Source organism: Ctenopharyngodon idella, chromosome 22 (assembly GCF_019924925.1).
Source record: "Ctenopharyngodon idella isolate HZGC_01 chromosome 22, HZGC01, whole genome shotgun sequence".
Taxonomy (NCBI): domain Eukaryota; kingdom Metazoa; phylum Chordata; class Actinopteri; order Cypriniformes; family Xenocyprididae; genus Ctenopharyngodon; species Ctenopharyngodon idella.
Window position 1 is genome coordinate 19,135,570 of NC_067241.1, and position 21,517 is coordinate 19,157,086.

Sequence of the window (21,517 nt, forward strand, 5' to 3'; positions counted from 1 at the left end):
CAGTGTCACATGATCCTTCAGAAATCATTCTAATATGCTGATTTATTATCAATGTTGGAAACAGTTGTGCTGCTTAATATTATTTTATAATCTGTGATACTTTTTCAGGATTCTTTGATGAATAAAAAGTTAAAAAATATCAGCATTTATTTAAAATAGAAATCTTTGTAACAATATACACTACCGTTCAAAAGTTTGGGGTCAGTCATTTTTTTCTTTCTTTTTTTTTGAAAGAAATTAATACTTTTATTCAGCACGGATGTGTTAAATTGATAAAAAGTGATAGTAAAGATTTATATTGTTAGAAAAGATTTATGTTTTGAATAAATGCTGTTCTTTTTAACCTTTTATTCATCAATGAATCCTGAAAAATGTATCACAGGTTCCAAAAAAATATTAAGCAGCACAACTGTTTCCAACATTGATAATAACTGAGTATCAAATCATCATATTAGAATGATTTCTGAAGGATCATGTGACACTGAAGACTGGAGTAATGATGCTGAAAATTCAGCTTTGCATCACAGAAATAAATTATATTTTAAAGTATATTAAAATAGAAAACCATAATTTTAAATTGTAATAATATTTCACAATGTTATTGTTTTTTCTGTATTTATTATGAAATAAATGCAGCCTTAATGAGCATAAGAGACTTCGTTTAAAAACATTACAAATAGTAATGTTTCCAAACTTTTGACTGGTAGTGTGTGTATATATATATATACACACTGCCATTTTATTTGGTACACCTTGCTAGTGCTGGTTAAAACATATTTAAATCAGTTCATGTGAGTACAGTGGTTCAATATTAATATTATAAAGCCACGAGAATATTTTTGGTGCGCCAAAAAAACAAAATAACGACTTATATAGTGATGGCCGATTTCAAAACACTGCTTCATGAAGCTTCGGAGCGTTATGAATCTTTTGTGTCGAATTAGCGGTTCGGAGCGCCAAAGTCACGTGATTTCAGCAGTTTGGCGTTTTGACGCGATCTGAATCATGATTTGATACGCTGATTCATAACGCTCCGAAGCTTCATGAAGCAGTGTTTTGAAATCGGCCATCACTATATAAGTCGTTATTTTGTTTTCTTGGCGCACCAAAAATATTCTCGTTGCTTTATAATATTAATGATTTAAATGAATTGATTTAAATATGTTTTTAGTACATTAATGGATCTTGAGAGAGGAAATGTCATTGCTGGCTATGCAGGCCTCACTGAGCCATCAGATTTCAACAAAAATACCTCAATTTGTGTTCTGAAGATGAACGACGGTCTTAGTTTTGTGACATGGTGCGTCATCCTGATGGAAATAGTCATCAGAAGATGGGTCCACTGTGGTCATAAAGGGGTCAGCAACAATACTCGGGTAGGCTGTGGTATTTAAACGATGCTATATTGATACTAAGGGACCCAAAGTGTGTCAAGAAAATCTCCCCCACACCATTACACCAGGCCAGGATGGATCCATGCTTTCATGTAGTTTATACCAAAATCTGACCCTACCATCTGAATGTTGTAACAGAAATGGAGACTCATCAGACCAGACAACGTTTTTCCAATATTCTATTGTCCAATTTTGGTGAGCCCCTGTGAATTATAGCCTCAGTTTCCTGTTCATACCTGACAAGAAAGTCACCCAGTGGGGTCTTCTGCTGCTGTAGCCCATCTGCTTTAAGGTTCAACGAGTTGTTCATTTATATATATTACACTGACCTGTTATAAACTTTTCACAATAGTGTATCTTAATGACCATATATTTATTTGTATACATTTTATTTATATCTACATGTAATCTGAGGGTTTGTTTTGATTGTGCTGAAATACCCCATGATGCATTGTGTGTCAAGACGAGCCCATCAACAGCTCCCTGACCTTTTCTGTCTCTGTGCTCGGCACCAGTCAGAACTATTCCCCCCTCATTAGACGGCACATACACTCTCGGAGCGAGAGCCAGAGAGCCAAGTATCATACACCAGTGGTGAATAGGTCCTCCACTAATTACTGAATTCATTTTGCACGGATTTGTGTGTGGATGTGCATGCAGGTCTGTTTCTGCGCGCACTTGTGCGAATGTGTTGGAGGCAAGTGAAGTGTATTGATTATTTTAATCTGCCTATTTGTGAGTCTGTGATCCTCGTGGCTCTGCATTCGACAGGGGAATCACTAATGGGCCTCAGTGCAGGCCGCCTCAGACCTCTCCCCGTCCAATTAACTTTCAACTGGAATCTGGCAGGAGAGCGCGAGGAGGCTGGCCACGGACACGCTGAGATCCCCCACATATTCCCATAGGCTACAGATTCACCAAAGCCTTAAGGCCGGAATGTCATTACCTCTCACTTTTAATTAAAGGTTTCTTCTCTCGTTTTAGCCCTGACATGCCCAGGTAGAATCCAAGTATCGTTCTTGTTTAGCTGGTTTTTCTTTCTTTCTTTTTTTTTTTTTTTTTTTTTTTTGTCTCCAAAAGACTGAATTTTTATTCTCTGGTAAACACGTCTCTGATTCAGACATTTTGTTTCTCTCTCTAGTAGAGAATAATTTTGCATGACAGAAATATGTTTGCCATATGTTTTAGTATTCACTTAACACGTTGCAAGGTTTTTTGAATAGTCATTTGTACAAATGTTACATAAAAATGAAACAAAGATATTTGAATATGATTTATTATTGAATTGTTTGAGATTAGGGAATGTTTTTGACATGTTATTTGTATATTTGCATCATTTGCACATGGCTTGACTTGTGTCATCAACTACTTCATGCTGGATTTCTTACAAAGATTTATCTAGATTTATTTAAATTAAACTAAATTTAGTCTGGATTTAAAATGTTTGAGGACACATTATTGTCAGAATTATCTTTCAAACTTTTGGTATCATTTCTCATAAAATAGCAATCTTATTGGGCATGATATTACAGAAAAAAATATATAGATATAAGCTTGATTTATAAATGTATAACTTCTATAAACACATATTCTAAAACATAATACATAAAAATGTATGTGAATATGTATTGACCTTCTCTTAAATGCATTGCAGTAGTGTTAAATTTTAAATATATTCCAAAAATTAAATTAATTTCTTAGACTTTTTATAGTACTAGCTCAATAAATCTACAATCTCTATATAAATAATTCTAGAACATAATGCAGATAAGATATAAAATGCATAATTCATTGTCAAGAGTGGAATATTTTCATTCTGATTTAAAGTTTTACATTATAATATGTTTTACTAGACTTACACAGAGGGGTACAACATCCTCCCCTTTAAAAAGTATTAAATAATCACATTATTTATGTGTTTAAAACATATTGTGTTCGCACATTGTGTTGGTTTAAATTTGAATATTGAAGAGTCTAATGACTGAATCAATATAATAACATTCCGGTCTGAGCTGTATTCTGTAGAGTGATTGGAAATCCATCTGTGTGGCTGTTATGAACCATATTTCCAATTCCACATATAATTAAAGACGGCCAAAACAGTCACTTTAAGTCAAATGAATTGAACAAGAGGACTTCAATTAACCACTAGCCCTGCTCTGTGTGTGCGGACGCATATATACGTGCCTGTATTGAGCTACGGCTGCATCTAGTGAATAAAAAGTATGTTTACGCACCGATTTTGTTTCAAGTCTAGCCATGTGTAAATGCAGCTCAGCTCAACATAAAGCATGTCGACTACAGAGAGTGACTTGGAATCTCAAGGTTTTGATTGACACACAAAATGGAGACAAGTACACCAACAAGTACACACATTAAAATATGAGTGTGTCAATGTTCAGGATAGATATAGACATATATTTATATGCGTTTTAATTTACGTTTGGGAGTAGTGTATAATCTTGGAAATCTGCTTTATGAAAGGAATTCTTATCTGTGAAGCCCTTCCACTCAGTATAAACCATGTCCATTTCTTTCAAGCCTGTTCAGTGTGTGAAGGTAACTGTATGAGTGTGTGTGTGTGTGTGTGTACACAGTACATCTGAGTGTGTAGAGCAGCATCATGAGCAGGTCAGTCAGCATAGATGAGGAAGCCAGAGAACGTGCTGTATTTGTTGGTGTTTCCTCCGTGGACTTTCCCTCCGTCCAGCTGCACACAGACCTCATCTCCCACGTCTAAATGCAGGATCACACTGTTGGAGGCGTAGTCATAATTCTGATCAGCATCCTGGGCGATAGCGCTGGCCCTCACCTGTCACACACAGGAGAAATGAAGCCACGGTTAGAGGAAGGACAGAGCAGATCGCAACAATTTACAGATTATATCCCAATATTCCTGTATACTTGAATTATATTGAAAAGTAGATGAAGCACTAAAAGTATATATAATAATTTAGTGATATTCAACACAACTAAAGCACAACAACATGAAGTGTGACATTTGAAGCTTTTAAATTATTTTAAACAGGTGGGATTGGGACATGACGCAGGCTAGATTTAAACCTGCTATTGCAATTCAATGTGTAACAAACACATCAATGCTTCAGACACTCGGAAAAATCGTCACTTAAACATAGAAATATTCAGCAAGTGAGATCTGAACATTGAATTGCGTTGTAAACCCAAATGAGTTGGCAAAACTCAAAACATTTGAGGCAGCTGGCTCAAATTTTTTAAGTTAAGAAATTCAATGTTTAAATAAGCAGAACTGGCAGATTTTGTACTCATACATTTTAATTGTTCTTAACTTGAAATGTTTGAGTACACTAATTCATACATTTAACTTAAAATTTTCCAATGTGAACATTTTTATTAGTGTAAACTTAGCTAGCTATAACAAGCTAATTCAGAAAACTCAAAACAATGAAACAGTTCAGTTTACTTAAAATATATCAGTTCTGTGAACTTGAAAGAAAAAGAAAGTGCTAAATACTCATAAAAGTTAATTTGACTGAACTAATTTGTTTAATTTAAGTTTGTTCTACCTTTGCATTAGGGTTTACAGTGTTTTTGATATATGTAACCATTTCTGATAGTGAAATGTATTATAAATAAGCACAGACTGAATTCAGTAGCATTTTCATTATTATATACAGTCAAACCAAAATGTATTCAGACACCTTGAACATTTCGTTTATTAATACAGTTTATTCACTATAGTTGGTAATAAAATATGACAAGATCTCACAGTTAAACTGTGTCAGAAAAAATGTCAGATAACACTTAAGCAAAACATGGTCAGGTCAAAGTTTCTGAATAATTTTTGGTCCCAAATCAGTTTGGTAGTCCAATGTATGAAGGATTTTGGGGTATAATATGTCACAGTTTACTTTATTTTGCTATCCTCACTTACATAAATGATCTATAGTGTCCTGCACCCACTAGTAAAAATATATCAAAAATGTCTGAATAATTTTTGGTTTGACTGTATGAAAGGCAAGGCAATTTTATTTATATAGCACATTTCATACACACTGGTAATTCAAAGTGCTTTACATAAAGAGGAAACAAATACATAAGAGTTAAAATGGAATGCATAAGAAATAAAAATAATAAAACGCAAAAGAAGAAATTAATAAGTCAGATTTTTATATAAATGCAAAGCTCTGAAAGATTTTGATTTGTTAAACCTATAGAAAACAAATTAATATTTTAACATAAAAATAATTAAAAAAGAATCTACAGATAATTTTATAATTAAAAAAATAAAAAATAATAATAAAAATATATATATTTTTTTTAAAATGAACAGACAAAAATTATGAGTTGAATATTTGTGAGTTTTATACACTTTATAAACATTTATTATATTAAACTAAATAAATAATATGAATTATATATTATTCATATTAATGATAATGCTAAATTAAACACTGCATAATGTGATACACATTTCTGGTAAATGTGTATGAAGGGGTGCTGATGAGGTTGTGGAGGAACATGATGAGACAAAAAAAGTACTGCACTGCATGTAAAAAACAAATATCTCTACATAAAGATGCTCTCTTGACATGAAAGAAACCTTGTTTTATCATCTCTATGGCAATGGAATGGAGTCATTATTAAATGATACTCTGACAAGGGCTGGTCGGGTTAAATGGATGGAGCTGCAGAGAGCCTGCTGACCTCCACCCCAATTGTGAAAGCAGTCACACTCTCTCCTATTTATCTACTGTAGGATCGTGTAGCTACACCTATATGGGTTATGCTAAAACTGTACCATATCCCTTTCTCGTATTGACCTGTTGAATTTAATCGCAAGCGCACGTATCACACAAACCGCGATGAGACTGTTTACTGGAGACATGGACTCATTTAAATTCTGCTTGAGAGATCAGCCGTATTGACTCCCAGCAGTGGATCTGAAACTTGTTTGTTAACATTTTAAATTGAGATTAGTCATGTGGTCAGACAGACGCACATTCCTGCATAGAGATGCAATTAAAAAGATAAAAAATAAACTGCACTTTTTCATATCCCTGCAATATGACTTGTGTGATACGTTATCGTCATTTTTTAGTATCTGATCTATACTCAAGTATTCTAAATAGAAAAGATGCATAAGCTCCTAGCAGGCAGGTGTCAGGTGACAGACAGTGATTGTCAGGCATTTTGCTCAGCCGTGTTATAGCCACTCAATCTCTGTCAGGTTTCCTAAACATATGGAGCGAGTCTATTCTAGGGGGAAAAAAAATACAAAGATATGCACGGTGTCAGTAAACATCCTCATACAACATGCCATCACTCACTCAAATGCCTCTTGTTTTATTGGCCGTGTTATTCCCTTGAGAAACACCCACAACCACGGCCCACATAAAACACAATGACCCCAAGCAAAGATAAACTCCCTCCCATATCCATAATCTAATAACCCCACTCCATTACCATCAAGATACTGTCAACATCCGCACAACGTCCTGAGTGGAGACTACAGCCATTTAGATGCGTTATTGAATACCAATCTGTATAATGATGTTAGGGCGGTTTATAATGCAGCACTGTATGACAAATATATCAGTTTTAAATTGATTTTGCATAGCAGTGATAGATATTTGTCATTTGTAATTTGAAAAATACCCTTCCAAGTTTTCATGAGCTGTGCAGAGACTCTATTTGCACATAAAAAAGAACAAAGGAAGTAAAAACTAGTGATCAACCAATATTACATTTACATGTAAGTGTTCAATAATTGTTTTATTTTGCCTTACACAACAATACAAAGCATAGCATTCACTATGAATATCGAATAAGTTAAAGTAAAAATATTCATAATGATTATGTTTTAATAATAATAATAGTAGTAGTTATAATAATACTAATAATAAAAAATAATGCACTTTTTGCTAATTAAATGGAAACAAACATATATTTTTAATAGTATTTATCACCAAAAACAAACAAAAAAAACATAAATTACCCAACCTGAGTACTGTTGTTGGGTGTCAACAAATGCTGCCATTTATCTGAACATAATATAGATCTGTAGTTATATTAAACACCAATATCTAATTAAGTTTGAATATTAGGGCTGCACGATTTATTGCACAATACGAAAAATAACACTGAACTTAAATGCAATTATCGCTTAAATGCGATTATGAAATGGCAAAGGCTGCGATTACTTTTTTATGCACAGCTTGTCAATAAAGTATGGCTCCAAATGTTAATCCATCTGAAAGCACTGCGAGATTGAGTCGCTTATAATGTACATTTTAAAAAGCAACAAAAGACAACATTTAATAACTTGTTTTTACTCCAAACTTACTCTATTCAACGACAGCTGAGCATCCTTCTGTTAGATGATGTGTCTTTTTACACAGAATAAGGCAGTCGTGTGTTTATTAGTCATGTTTAATCAATCAAAGCGTTTCCATCTTCTGTTTATTCAGCTATGACTGTGTTATCTTCTTCTGCGGCAGGGCATATTTGGAGTTTCTGCGCAAGAGCGCCCTCTGGCTTTCAGATGGAGCATTTACTACTGATCACAGAGCCGTACAGCTCTGACAAGCTGCGCATAAAATAATAACAGCCTTTGCCAAATCGCGATAAATCATGCAGCCCTATTGAATATCATATGGGTCATGACAAACTTTAATATGACTAAATGTTTAGATGTGTAAAAAATAGCTATTATTTCACCTGAAGATATTCGTTGTGTTGAGGTGCGATGTGAGAAGACTTTTAGCTTGTCCCTGTGTAGTCTGAATCAAACAGTTATGTTGGGTTGCCAGTCCCTTGAGAAACCCCTTTTTCAACTATATCTCACATAAAAACTGACTCCTAAAACTCCTACACAATCTTTCACATCCAGATCTTACAGCCACACTCTATGATACAGTCATCTGCACATAATAATCTATATTGAATGCTGTGTTACTGAATACCAATCATTGCAACAATGATATTTTCTTTATAGAAGACCAAAAATATATCAAATCTTCATTGCAACGACACAATGACTTATGAAAATGTAAATTTTTAAAACAGTCCATATATTGAGGTGGTCAATATGGCATGTGCATCATTCCACGTCTGACAGCGATGACCTGCCCTCCTCTCCCTATCGACGCAGAGCGTATGTCATTCTCCTCATTATTTTGGCTAAGCGAGCAAAGGGGCAGTCTCTCCCTCCGGCATACCCCCGTGTTCGATACGACGATGCAAGCGGTCACTTTAATTAGCAGACATCCGGCGAAGACCATTTAAGACATTTCTTCGCTTCCATTGATTCACGTCTTGTATTTTTGGGATCAGTTTCACCGTATCTGAGCGCCCGGGGTTTAGACATCTCCCGCAAAGTGCGCTTGTTAGATGCTTCCCGGCATTTATCAAATATAAGTGATATGAAAGCTTGTCTTGGAGGGAGAGGGAGAGAGGCTTTTTAGGATTACCGTTGACTGCACTGGAGATGGATATTGACATGGAAGCCGACTACTTGTGAAACGCCACGCTGACTTGATCTCAGCGCCGGCTGTGCGCAGGGACCCACGGGCCTGCTGGGGGCTTGTTCTGCCAGGCCTTTTTATTACATTGAGGGGGAGAATGAAGGGGGGGCACTTCTGCAACGGCATTTTATACATAAGCAAAGGCGAGCGGTAGGAGAAAGACAGGGGTTGAAGGAGAAAATGGGAGGGGGAGGTTAGGATAACAGACTGATCAAGCAAGGCTATTTTGTGAGAGCAGCGAGATGCAAGGGTATATGAAGTCTTGTTTTTTATCAGTGGTGCCGTGCTCCAGCGGTAATAAAACTGACAGGATTCATTCTCGGTGATATACAGACCTCTTAGAGCGGAGACAATGGAAAACTAGCTCTTAAACTTACCTAAGGGACCAAGCACACGGGAGGGGAGGGAAAAGACTAAAGAAAAAAAAAATGGAACATTTATTGAATAGCTGCGTTTTGCCTCAAAGGGAGAATAAAATTTCTTTCGCTTCTTCTGAGAGTTATGCTTAATTGGCATACTGTACGAGTGTGGCATTGCATACTAATGGTTCAAGTGCACACTATAGCACTCGTTACAAGCTCCGTGACCACAGGTTCAATCACTGTGTGAATATAGTAAACTGATTAAAGGGTTAGTTCACCCAAAATGTAAATTCTGTCATCATTTACTCATTCTAAATCAGTATAACCCAAAAGAAGATATGGTAACATTTTAGTTAAAGCATTAACTAACATTAAAGGGGACCTATAATGCCCCTTTTCACAAGTCTCTGGTGTCCCCAGAATGTGTCTGTGAAGTTTCAGCTCAAAATACCCCACAGATCATTTATTATAGCTTGTCAAATTTGCCCCTATTTGGTTGTGAGCAAAAACACGCCGTTTTTGTGCGTGTCCCTTTAAATGCAAATGAGCTGCTGCTGCCGGCCCCCTTTCCAGAAGAGGGCGGAGCTTTAACAGCTCGCGCTTTGGTCGCTCAACAACAACAAAGCTGGAGAATCTCACGCAGCCAAAACGAGGATTGTCAGTAACGGTGTTCAGCCTTACATTGTTCAAACCGGAGTCGACACTGATGGAGAGACTCAGGAAGAAGTTACAACTTTTAGGACGTTTCTGAATGGTTAGTGGATAAATTTATGTAGTTGCTGTGTTCGACTCATCGACTAGCATGTGCCGTCATGTTAATCGTTGTTTTAATTGACCCTCGTTTGTGAAGCAGTCCGGCGTAAAATGACGGCATGTCAACAACACTCTACTACAACAGCTCTTCCTCTTCTCTAAAGCAGCCCAACATGGCCCCGCCCCCTGTGTTGCGTGTTCTCGGGGGCGGGGTTTATGTAAATTTTAGGGTTAGTGATGTCACCAACCCGGGAAGAAGCTCATTGCAGTCCCTACCAGCCGTTTATTGTAGTCCTTAAAAAGCGATTTCTGTAAAAGAAAATATCTCTCTTTGCATTGCATGTTGTTTATGCTCAAACAGCAACATTACACTAACTAAAGTAAAAAAAAAAAAGTGAAATCATAATCAAGGACCCCTTTAACTAACAATGAGCAATACATTTAACAAGTGGATGCTGCACACTTCATTCATTCATTCATTCATAAACAGTAAGATTTAAATTAATGTTAACGTTAATGTTAATGTTAGTTACAACTGTTAGGGTTAGTGTTGTTAGTTCATGTTAGCTCGGGTCCATTAAATAACATTAAATATAAATACTGTATTGAAATGAACATTAACTAAACATAATGGTAACACTTTATTTTAGGGTTTTTTAACTAGTTGCTATTAGCCAGTTATTAGCATACATATTACTATAATATTGGCTATTTATTAGTACTTATTAAGCACATATTAATGCCTTATTCTGCATGACCTTATTCTACATTCTTAATCCTACCCAATACCTAAACTTAACAACTAACTTACTAACTATTAATAAGCAGTAAATTAGGAGTTTATTGAGGGAAAAGTCATAGTTAATAGTTAATATGTGTTCCCTATACTAAAGTGTTACCAACAAAATAAATGTTTTAGAAGTATTTTCCACTGTTAGCTCGAATGGAACCTTATTTTAAAGTGTTATCAAAGATATTTTTGAAGAACGCTGGGCTTCAAAACAAAATTGGACCCCACTGACACCCATTTTTAAAAATATCTTCTGTGTTTTGAAAAAAAGCAACTCATTCATATTGGCAACTACATGAGGCTGAATAAATGATTTATACATTTTTGGGTGAACTATCGCTTTAACAAGTGACCCCAGCTGGGATTTAATGAGTATGTCACATATGCATTCCACTTTACTAATTTTTAATCAGTTCAAAAGATTTCCCTTAAAACTATTTGCCAATTAGAGGCCGTGCAATTAGGGATTACTACAATTAGAGACTACCAAAGACACTCATTATATTTCTACCGGACTCTGTACATGTCACTGCACCGGGAGACATTTATTAGAGCAGGTACTGGTCATTAACAGACAGGCGATGGCATTTTTAACACTAGCGTGTGAAAGAGCTCGACCTTTTGGAGGTCTATTAAAAGAGCGTGTGACAGGTGAAAAAGGGGGAAAAAAGAATGGTGGAACGATTAAGCAACAGAGAGGACGGAGTGCAGATTAGTCCACTCTGAACAAAGGTTCAGTCTAAGGTTTTGGGAATGTACATCGAATCTGAGTGACCATAAATTAAAAGATTAACAGCATGTTAATGATGACGAAGAAGACATGTAGCTGCTAAATCAGAGATGACGTATGACCCTGGTGTCATATTTTGACTCACATTAGCATTAAGGCAAACAACCCATTATTCAACAAGCACAATAAAAGCGCCACAAATAATGCTAGCAGCATCACATCCTTTTAACAAATCTCTCCGTATGTTTATAGGTCTTTATGCAGTTATTCCATCAGACAGAAGACTTAAACAGCATAACAATTAGAGGTTATTATTAAATGATGTGCGACCCTGGGACTTTTGAGGGTGGGACCTGACAGGTAAAATTTTTTTCCCGTGTATGAATTCCCTTCGGTTGTAGCAGGTGCTGTGATACAGTCACTAAATGCACAGTGATGAAATTTCAGCATGAATCTCCTTCAGTGGGCATTATACCAAATTAATTACAAGAAAAATTAAGATATAACCTCATTAAATATTGAAGAGGGCACTATTATCACATCACTAATCCTTTCCATCTGTTACTGAACAAATGAAATATTGCTCAAAATTCCATCTTCATCGACTGTGATATATTGCCCTTGAAAGATGCTATTCAAATACAAATAAACAAAAAAATGTACTAATCCTACATTAAAAGACAAACTGAAATATGGATCACTCTTTAATTAATGGCACATTTTAAAAATCCTGAAAAATCAAACTTCTTTAAACTACATTTTATCATCTATGTTAAACATTTATCACATATTTTAAAATAAACATCCACTAAAACTTCAGCTTGGATTAACGTAATGGTGTGGGGAAAGTTGGTGAGCAGTAAATTAATGTTGAAATTATTAAAAAAAAAATCGTTTCTGAATTAAATAGTGATAAGAGCTTTCCTGTCACATCTTATTTCCAACATAAAAACCTCATTTCCACCTTTCAATTATTCAATTAAAACCTCAATTATTCTCTAAAATGCTTGTCATGATGTTGATGATCTTTGTTATAAAATTTTATAAAAATATAATAATATAAAATATAAGATTATACACATAAAATGAATTGAAAATGTGTCTTTAATGTAAAACTTCCATCATTTAACATGTTAAAAAAGAAATATGATAGAGTGGAAGTTAAAAAAATCTGGGTGTGGGAAAAAAAATAGCAAAGTCAAAAATACAAAAAATGTAATTAAAGAGTCGTAATGAAAAGTTAATGTGATATATTCTTTAAAAAAAATTATATATATATATATATATATATATCAGTGGCGTGCAGTGGTGTTCTGAAATGAGGCACATTTTTTAATTTTTTATGAATCAAATGTAAATTCATGTGCATTACTCTTAACGTTGACACATCTTCCTTGTTGAATAAACATGACTTTACATTACATCAAAAAATAAAAAAAATAAACCAAATACAATTCTATTTTGTAATTTTACATTAACAATGTATTGTAATAAATGTTCTGTTTATCAAAACCAAGTCAATCTCATCAAGTTAGTGTTTTAAGCATTTCTACATTCATTCCAAAATAATAACTAAAGGCAGTAATAATTTAAACAATATATTTTATTTGTGTATTGATGTTTTTCTTTTTAATAGTCAACTTAGGCTATTTTGGATCATCAGTCATGCTCCGTAAACACCGTCTGTCACAGACACGAAGATGTATTTTTAATTTCACCAAGCTGATTGCACTAAAAATCATGTTTTCAGTCCATTTCAAGTTTGATTTTGACGTGACATAAAGCGGTGATATCTAATTGGGTGATCTGTTTACTTACTTTTCAATTAGTCTTCCCATTGACGCCATCATTTGTTCATTCAAACTGACGTGCGGAACGTGCACGTAAACAAGAGGCGGGATTTATCACACAAACCAATCATATCCAATCACAACCAATTACATCCAATCATAGCGTGATGGAGACATTTCCTCCTCTCACGTGACTTTCCCCCATTCATTCTCAATTACCCCCCACAAAACCCACCGCACGCTATAGGGGGTCTGATGGTTTTCTATGAGAGCAAAGGGAGGCACGACTCCTGCTGTAACTTTACCTGCGGGTGTCGCTGTTGGGCAGTGTTCCTTTAGAAATACGAGTGACTTGCGCTCTTTTTAATGTCGTAATTTGCAATATTTGAGTTGTTTTATATGTAATATGGATTAATTTCTCATCCTATTTTTTTTTTTTTTTTTTTGAGGAGGCACTGATATTATATATATATATATACTGTATATAGAATTTGATTGATTGATATATTTTTACTAGTGGGTTCAGGACACTATAGTTCATTTATGTAAGTGAGGATAGCAAAATAAAGTAAACTGTGACATATTATACCCAAACATTCTTCTTCATTTTATTACCAACTATAGTGAATAAACTGTATTAATGAATGAAATGTTCAAGGTGTCTGAATACATTTTGGTTTGACTGTATATAGGTATTTTTTCTGTGAAATCAAGGAAACGTCCTGTAACTGAAGTATCCCAATAAGAAAGATTCAAATGATACGAAACATCGTTTAGTTTTTGGTCCTTCTGACCTGTGACTTTTCCATGATTATCCACCCACATCATTTCAATTTCAGGCATTTCCAAAGGGCACTTTAGCCTTGCATGTCTGAGGTCCAACAATGAGAAGACCATCACAACTGCACCAGTCGGTATCAAGAGACCAGCTTTCACTAGCTGTCAAAACCACAGCACAAACAACGATCAGCCAGATGGTCACACGGGCCTGCAACCAGGTACAGCAACATGCACGTCACTCTCTAGAGCATACTTGAGATACTTTTTTTCTCTTAATTAGCACCCTAACATTAACAGAGAGTCATTATTAGCAAACAAATGCTAATATCAGGATCTGGACTTTTTATCTTTAAGGCGCTTTTGTTAACCTATCAAGCTGTGACATGTTTGGCACTTTTCCATCTGTTTATAGCTCTGTATTCATTTTTGTCCGTGCGTATAAGCCTCCCAGAAGTCTCGTCTTACTGCCCACTGTCTGCGGCTCTCTATTAAGTCATCTATCTTCCTTTCCTCCCCTGATCTTTTCTGTCAACCAGCCTGGGTGATTCTGCCATACTCTTAACTGTCATGGCTACCCTTGCGTCCTTCTCGCAGTCTATCTCACAATTCACTTGTGCACTTGAGCTTGTGGGCCTGCCCACTAGGGTGCCATATTGAACATGGCCTCCACACTGAAGATGCGAGATGACTGTGTCAAAACTTATTTTCAAGTTGAAGGATAAAAACTATGATATATTTCACCACTTATTTTTTCTATTTGGGTTTTGTTCCTTTATAGTTCCTCCTGCAAAATTACATATTTGTCAGTGTTCTTTCAACTATAGGCACTTTTAATGCTGTTTTAATGCTTTTAAAGGGTTAGTTCACCCAAAAATGAAAATAATGTCATTAATTACTCACCCTCTTGTCGTTCCACACCCGTAAGACCTTCATTCATCTTCAGAACACAAATTAAGAAATTTTTGATGAAATCCGAGAGCTTTCTGACCTCCCTATACACAGCAATGTCATAACAAGTTTCAAGGTCCATCGTTAAAATAGTCCATGTGACTACAGAATAGTGCGCAAAAACAAAAATAATAACTTTATTCAACATTTTTTTTTCTCTTCCCTGTCAGTCTCCAGCATTCTGAAGTAGAACTCGGAAGCCCTGCACTGTGTTTACAACATGACAGCATAAGAGAATGACAGGAAATTGTTGAATAAAGTCATTATTTTTGTTTTGTTTTTGCGCACAAAAAAGTATTCTCATCGCTTCATAACATTAAGGTTGAACCACTGTATTCACAATCACATGGACTATTTTAACAATGTCTTTACTACCTTTCTGGGCCTTGAAATTGGTTATGACGTTGCTGTATATAAGGACATCAGAAAGCTCTCGGATTTCATCAAAAATATGTTAATTTGTGTTCTAATAATGAACAAAGGTTTTATGGCGCAACATGAGGGTGAGTATTTAATGACCAAAAACTCATTCTCACTAATTTTGTTAATTTGTCTACAATGTTCAATATAAATTGATTTGATTATTTCAAGTTTTAGAAAATGTAATAATTTTAGGATGGATTTTCATATTTTAAGATTGAAAACTTCTGGATCTGGGCCAAGAGTAAAGCAATGAAATCTATACATAAACGCATTTGATCACAACATTTTTTCCCCTTTAATAAAGATCACGATGATTATGAAGGGGAAAAAAAATATTTCAGTGATCTGAACATTTGGCTACTTAGCAAAATAACATGAAATTTACTAAAAAGAAACAAACAAAAGAAGTATGAATCAAAATATGCAAAAATAGCCTAAGAAAATGTTCCAATTACACCCTTTTTAAGATAGTATGCCAGACCACTGAAACATTAATGATGTAACTTTTTATGTAAACGCTTTTAAATACTTCAATAATTTGAATGAATGAATTTTCGAACTCAATCCTAAAGACAGTTACTTGTTTTGTTTCTGAATCAATCAGCATTTTTGAAATCTGTTGAAACGAGTGTTTCAATGAGTCACTCATTATGACAGTCACCCTGGTGTATAGTGATCTTGAAAAGACAACTGTCTTTGTTGAAAGAAAAGCGAAGTTGTTTCATACATACACAACAACTCTCTGGGTCAGCAGCAGCACAAACGCAGATTTGATTTGCTCACCAGTGTGATCTCATTTGCCAAAGGATTATAGACAGCTGAATTTTAAATGTGAAATTGCAACCTTTTAGCGATTAATCGTGCAGCTCTACTTCATAGGCTATAACAAAAAGAAAAAAAAATGTTTTAATAAAAATTAGCCTCTAGTTTAAGTGCCTTTAGTTGATGAAACAACCTTGTATGTATATTTGTATACATCCAGTCTTGAGTAAAACGGCACAATGTTAGATTCTCCACTTCAAAACCTTTTAATTGCTGTGAACTCTGGAGAAACTGGACTAATATTCAATAGACATGGCTGTTTGAACATTATTTTGTCAGTATTCAAAAGTAACCTTTTACAAATTAACATAAACCTCGTAATCCCAGCGGACCATTGTCTGCTTTCAGATGACACTTCTGAGAATTCCAGTCTCTCAGCATCTGTCAAAAAACCGAGCATCCTTTTCACTTTTACATGCTCCGTACTTTCCATTAGGTAGCTGCGCAAATCCTCATCCTATGAGCTCTTTAAAATATTATAGGCTACAACAACAATTGTGTTGTAAACGGACTGTTGACTGTATTTCAGGTGCTTAGGGATGTATCAAATAATTCCATCTGCACTATATTTGGTGTAGTGAGCAGTTAATCTACACATTTCTCTATCAAGCCCTACAGAAGAGTGAAGCAGGGCCACCTGATGTGCTCGAAATGGACGTAATTGAGTGGACCGAAAAGATAATTAATGAGCAATCAATGAACATGCAATAGAAGGGGGGCACGTACAGCGAGCAGGGGATTCAATCTAAGAGTTATGAATGATTTAACAGAGGAAGCAGACTTGCATGACAATACAAAACTGTACAGGTCGGACCAATTTAATCTACTATGACTCTAATCACTTTTACAGGTGGTCCACTGTATTAAGCCAGAGATTTTTTTTTTTTTTTTACAACAAAAAACTTGGCTTTCAATGCCCAGTGAAATACAAATAAACATTTTATAGTGTGCTTGGGTAAAACTATTCATAAAATAATATGTTACGGTTGCCTGTCAAATAAAAAGCTGCAAGAGTGCGTCTTGATCCACAAAGGTCACTTAAAACCACTACAGATAAACCTTTTCTTGTCCTGCTCATTTCCTGCCTTCAGTATTTAATTAATGTCAAGGGAATGAATGACTGAATGTGGAAACTGTCAAATTTTCATGCATTCATTATTTATCTGATGTGCAAACTGGCACTAGACCACACCACGACAGCTCTGGCTGCTGAGTCGTGTGACACATTTTTAGGTGATGAGTGAAATGTAAATATGGTGTTTATTTTAGTTATTAAATTGTCAAAACATATGGCATTGCTGCTGAGATTGTTTGGACACAAATATTAACGTCATGATTTTTTCTTTTTATAAGCCTTTTTTCTGGTCAGCCTTGCAAAACTATACAACTGTGTCCAATTTGCACCCATGTTGTTTAGTGCGGTGGTAATCAATTTTTATAGAAAAAACCCATAATCCAACTATTCTGAATCCTCTAGATGAAGCTGACCTCATGGTGAAGCCCAATATAATGAACTGAGACAAAGAGAAACTACTTTCTACATTTGACTGCACACATAATGTCCATAATAAGGAATAAGATAGTTGAAGGGATTATTCACCAAAAAATGTTATCATTCACACATCCTCATGTCGTTCCAAACCGTTTTTCTTCTGTGACAAAGAAGATTGTCTTTACAATGACAGTGTCGATGATGTTCAGTGCTGTTTTGGACCCCACTGACTTCCATTGTATGGACAAAAACAGTTGAAAAATTATTCAAAATATCTTAATTTTGTGTTCGCAGAAGAAGGAAAGTCATACAAGGTTTAGAAGGACATGAAGGTGAGTAAATAATTACAGCATTTATCATTTTTTGGGTGAAATATATTCGAAAGCAATTGAGCTGAAGACGTCATTTCAACCACAAACAAAATGTATAAATACAGATAAATTCTTACCTGCCCATTTTTCTTGAGGTCTGCCCACATACTGGTCCCATCTCCTCCTCTCATCAGGACATGGTATGTGAAGAAGTAGATACCAGGTAGAGGGCATGTGAATTTTCCAGTGCTGGGCTCATAGTAGTTGCCAACATTGGTCACCACATCATCAAATTTGAGCACATCAGTTCCTTCATGTTGCTTGCGCAGGCCTGCGTAAAATGCAATCTTAGGGCTGTAGAACGACGGCACATAACCGCCAGGCCCAGGACCCGGAGGCCCTTGTGGACCTGGCTTTCCAGGCTCTCCAGGTGGACCAGGTGGTCCTGGGCTCCCTGGAGGTCCCCGATAACCAGATTTCCCTCTCCGGTTTGGAAAATCAGGAGGTGGGGGTGAAACAGCCGTTAGCTCCTGGCCATGAGGAGTGGTGTAGGGGTCACAAACCATCCGACAACTTCCTAGCATTTCATAATGGCTTCCCGCATTGGCTCCTCCTCCTTTAGTGTTGTGGACCAGTAATGGGATGGTGACCAGGAGAATCAGAACCATGGCCACACCCACGGCCGCTCCTATGACACGCTTGCGGCGGCTGAGCCGGGAGGCAGCAAGCGTTAGAAAGTCCTCCTCTCCTTTAGGTGGAATGGTGCCCGCCAGCGTGAACAGTGGAGTTGGAGGAAAAACTCGCTAAAGTGTAAAAGCAAATGTGTGTTTGGGTACGAAAGAACAGCCACACCACAGATATCTATAGAGGAATGAGGCCAATGGGGAGAAGGATAGCAGATGGACTTATGGATGAGACGAGGAGACCAAGAAGAGAGTGGAATGAGAGGATGCAATGGGACTAGAGGTAGGACAGCAGAAGGAAGATCTGGAAGAACGAAATGGAACAGTGCAACAGAAAGGTGTGGAACGGCAAAGAATAAAAGATGCTTACAGGAAAATAAGGTGGCTTTTGGCAAGCTAATATACGGGGACACTCGCAATACAGTAATTTTAAAATGTTGTAACTTTGTGGCTAATTACAATACAGCTCTTTTCATCATCCCCTTGCTTGTTAATATTAAATCCACAGTTAATTCTTCAATACACAGAAGACTCTTTGAGGTTCTCTTTTGCACAAGTGAACAGCAACAACCTGTTTTTGGTTTTTCACTTCAAGTTCCTGTCCACCTAACAAAAAACTGCAATTCAGTTCATAAAGGGCTAAATGAAATCTCAAAGTTAGCTGCTTGTGCAACACAATTCAAATCAAGTCCAACCAAACACCTGACAGATGCCAAAAGAATCTGTCATCCAATGTTCCACGTTTCAAAATAAACTGATGCACTAAAATGCTCCTCCTCAATGAAATTTGTCCAACGCCTTGCACCAAAAACAGATGAGCCACAATCTATTGATCCTTCAGAATATTAATATTATTTATTTATTTAGGATCATATGGAAGACCCCTGTAGTTGCTCTGGCGGGACTGGGAAAATTCCACAGAAATAGAACTGGATGAGGAAAAAACATGAAAAGACAATAAAGAAAATCTGTTAAGGCTATATTTAATGTCACATAAATTATATATATATATATATATATATATATATATATATATATATATATATATATATATATATAAATGCACACTCAATTTTATCTTCCTCTATTAACAGTTTTATCCTAAATTAAACATACTGAAAGTTGTCTTGAATTTTTTCTTGCATTATCGAAAATGCATCTTCTGTCATATTTTATAATTTTATATCAAAATGACCCCTGAATGGCCAATTGGCATTACGGTTTTGTTGCAAAAGCTTTTGTCCTAAACAGGAGAAATACGCACAAATAAAAACAACAGATATATAAATCATTAAAAAACTATTGTTCTATGTAGTGAGTGAAGCACGCAAAATAACACCTGTAAAAGTATGACAACTTTAAGTGCATTAAAAGGCATTAAAGAGACACTTACCCTGACTTCGGACTTAATGGAAGATCTTTAGGATTAAAAATCTTCCTCTGATGGCTGTCCGGAGCAAATTAAAGATGAATTCATGTGCATCTTCAGCAAATAAAGACTCCTCTCTTTACTCCAACAACAGAGTGAATCGCAGAAATATCAATTTTAAATGCTTTAAACAGTCAAATAGGGTAAGATGACTTCATTAAGTTGTCACTATCACTTCTGACCTTATTTATTCCGCGGACTGTTACTGACTTCGCGTGTGAGTGAAACTTCCGCTTTTGCCGTTCGTTTTGTCGAAAGATTTAATAATACAGCAACGTGCAGCGCTGGACTTCTGACTCCGACACCTGTGAGATTTTCACACTCCACACACACACTCACACTGCCCCCTCATTCTTCCATCCGGTCGACTCCTCCCTCCCTCCATCCCATCTCATCCTCGCCCCTCTCACTGGCTCTGTCTCAACGCCACTGACTCCTACCTAGAACGCGCGTGAGACGCACAAATACGCTGTCTGGTTCGGGAGGGCACTTGGTTTTGAGACACAGCCGTTGTGTTTTTCCAACTTAATCATAATTAAATGCTGTAAAGTGGTGTAAATGTTAATCGTTTATCATGTCAGCAGCCTGTGTGGGTTTTAAAAATAAGCCATTTTATTAAAAAACTTGTGGATGGTTTAGAAAAAAAGCATCTCTGTTTGGGTTAAGGATGGAGCACTTGTGACTTCGAGGTCATTGTGTGTGTGGCTCTGTTTCTCTAGCTCTCAGAGCTCATTAGTGAAGGACACTGAGATCATTGTGCTCTATCTATCTATCTATCTATCTATCTATCTATCTATCTATCTATCTATCTATCTATCTATCTATCTATCATCAGCCATATTTCTACATAAAATAGACCAAATGATTGCATTTATACAGATTTTCCATTGCATCCCCTTGCAGTCTGTTTGAAGGCTAATGCTAGTGGTTAAATGCTGGGTCTAGTAGCAGATCCATTGAGAATTCAGTGTAACTCATCCCATCTTGCTCGCTGTCAGGCTTATTCACACATCTGCATTTTTAAAGTTTAATGGAGGAGGTGGTAGTGGGGGTGTAAGAAAAATTGGAAGATCAGTCGATACCCTCAAACTATGGGTAAACCTCATAACTCCATCACGCCTCGATCTTGAATGACGTGCCGCACACATTTTGGACCGTCTCTGCTTGTTTGCAATGCAAGGGTAAATATAAAACTGGTTGTCTGAATGCAGCATTTTGTTTAATCAAGAAACAGTCATAGCCAATGCTGTGTTAGCCTTCGCGTTTTATAACATGAGATTTTGGCCAAATTACAGAAAAAACTGA

At 36.1% G+C, this 21,517-nt stretch overlaps 1 protein-coding gene across 3 annotated transcripts; it reads right to left on the minus strand.

Moving 5' to 3' along the window:
* Positions 1 to 1,336: 1,336 nt before the first annotated feature.
* c1ql4a (complement component 1, q subcomponent-like 4) lies at positions 1,337 to 20,589 on the minus strand. Of its 3 annotated transcripts, XM_051881136.1 has the most exons (4): positions 20,395 to 20,589; positions 20,177 to 20,289; positions 18,238 to 19,712; positions 1,337 to 4,206 (listed from the first exon to the last, which is right to left on the minus strand). In XM_051881136.1, exons 3-4 carry the CDS (start codon positions 18,766 to 18,768, stop codon positions 4,027 to 4,029), a joined length of 711 nt encoding a protein of 236 aa, XP_051737096.1. In that variant the 5' UTR covers positions 18,769 to 19,712; positions 20,177 to 20,289; positions 20,395 to 20,589; the 3' UTR covers positions 1,337 to 4,026. The 3 variants fall into 3 exon arrangements, with proteins under 3 accessions (XP_051737096.1, XP_051737097.1, XP_051737095.1); XM_051881137.1 differs by having other exon boundaries at positions 18,238 to 18,903; positions 20,177 to 20,589; XM_051881135.1 differs by having other exon boundaries at positions 20,177 to 20,589.
* Positions 20,590 to 21,517: the final 928 nt, after the last annotated feature.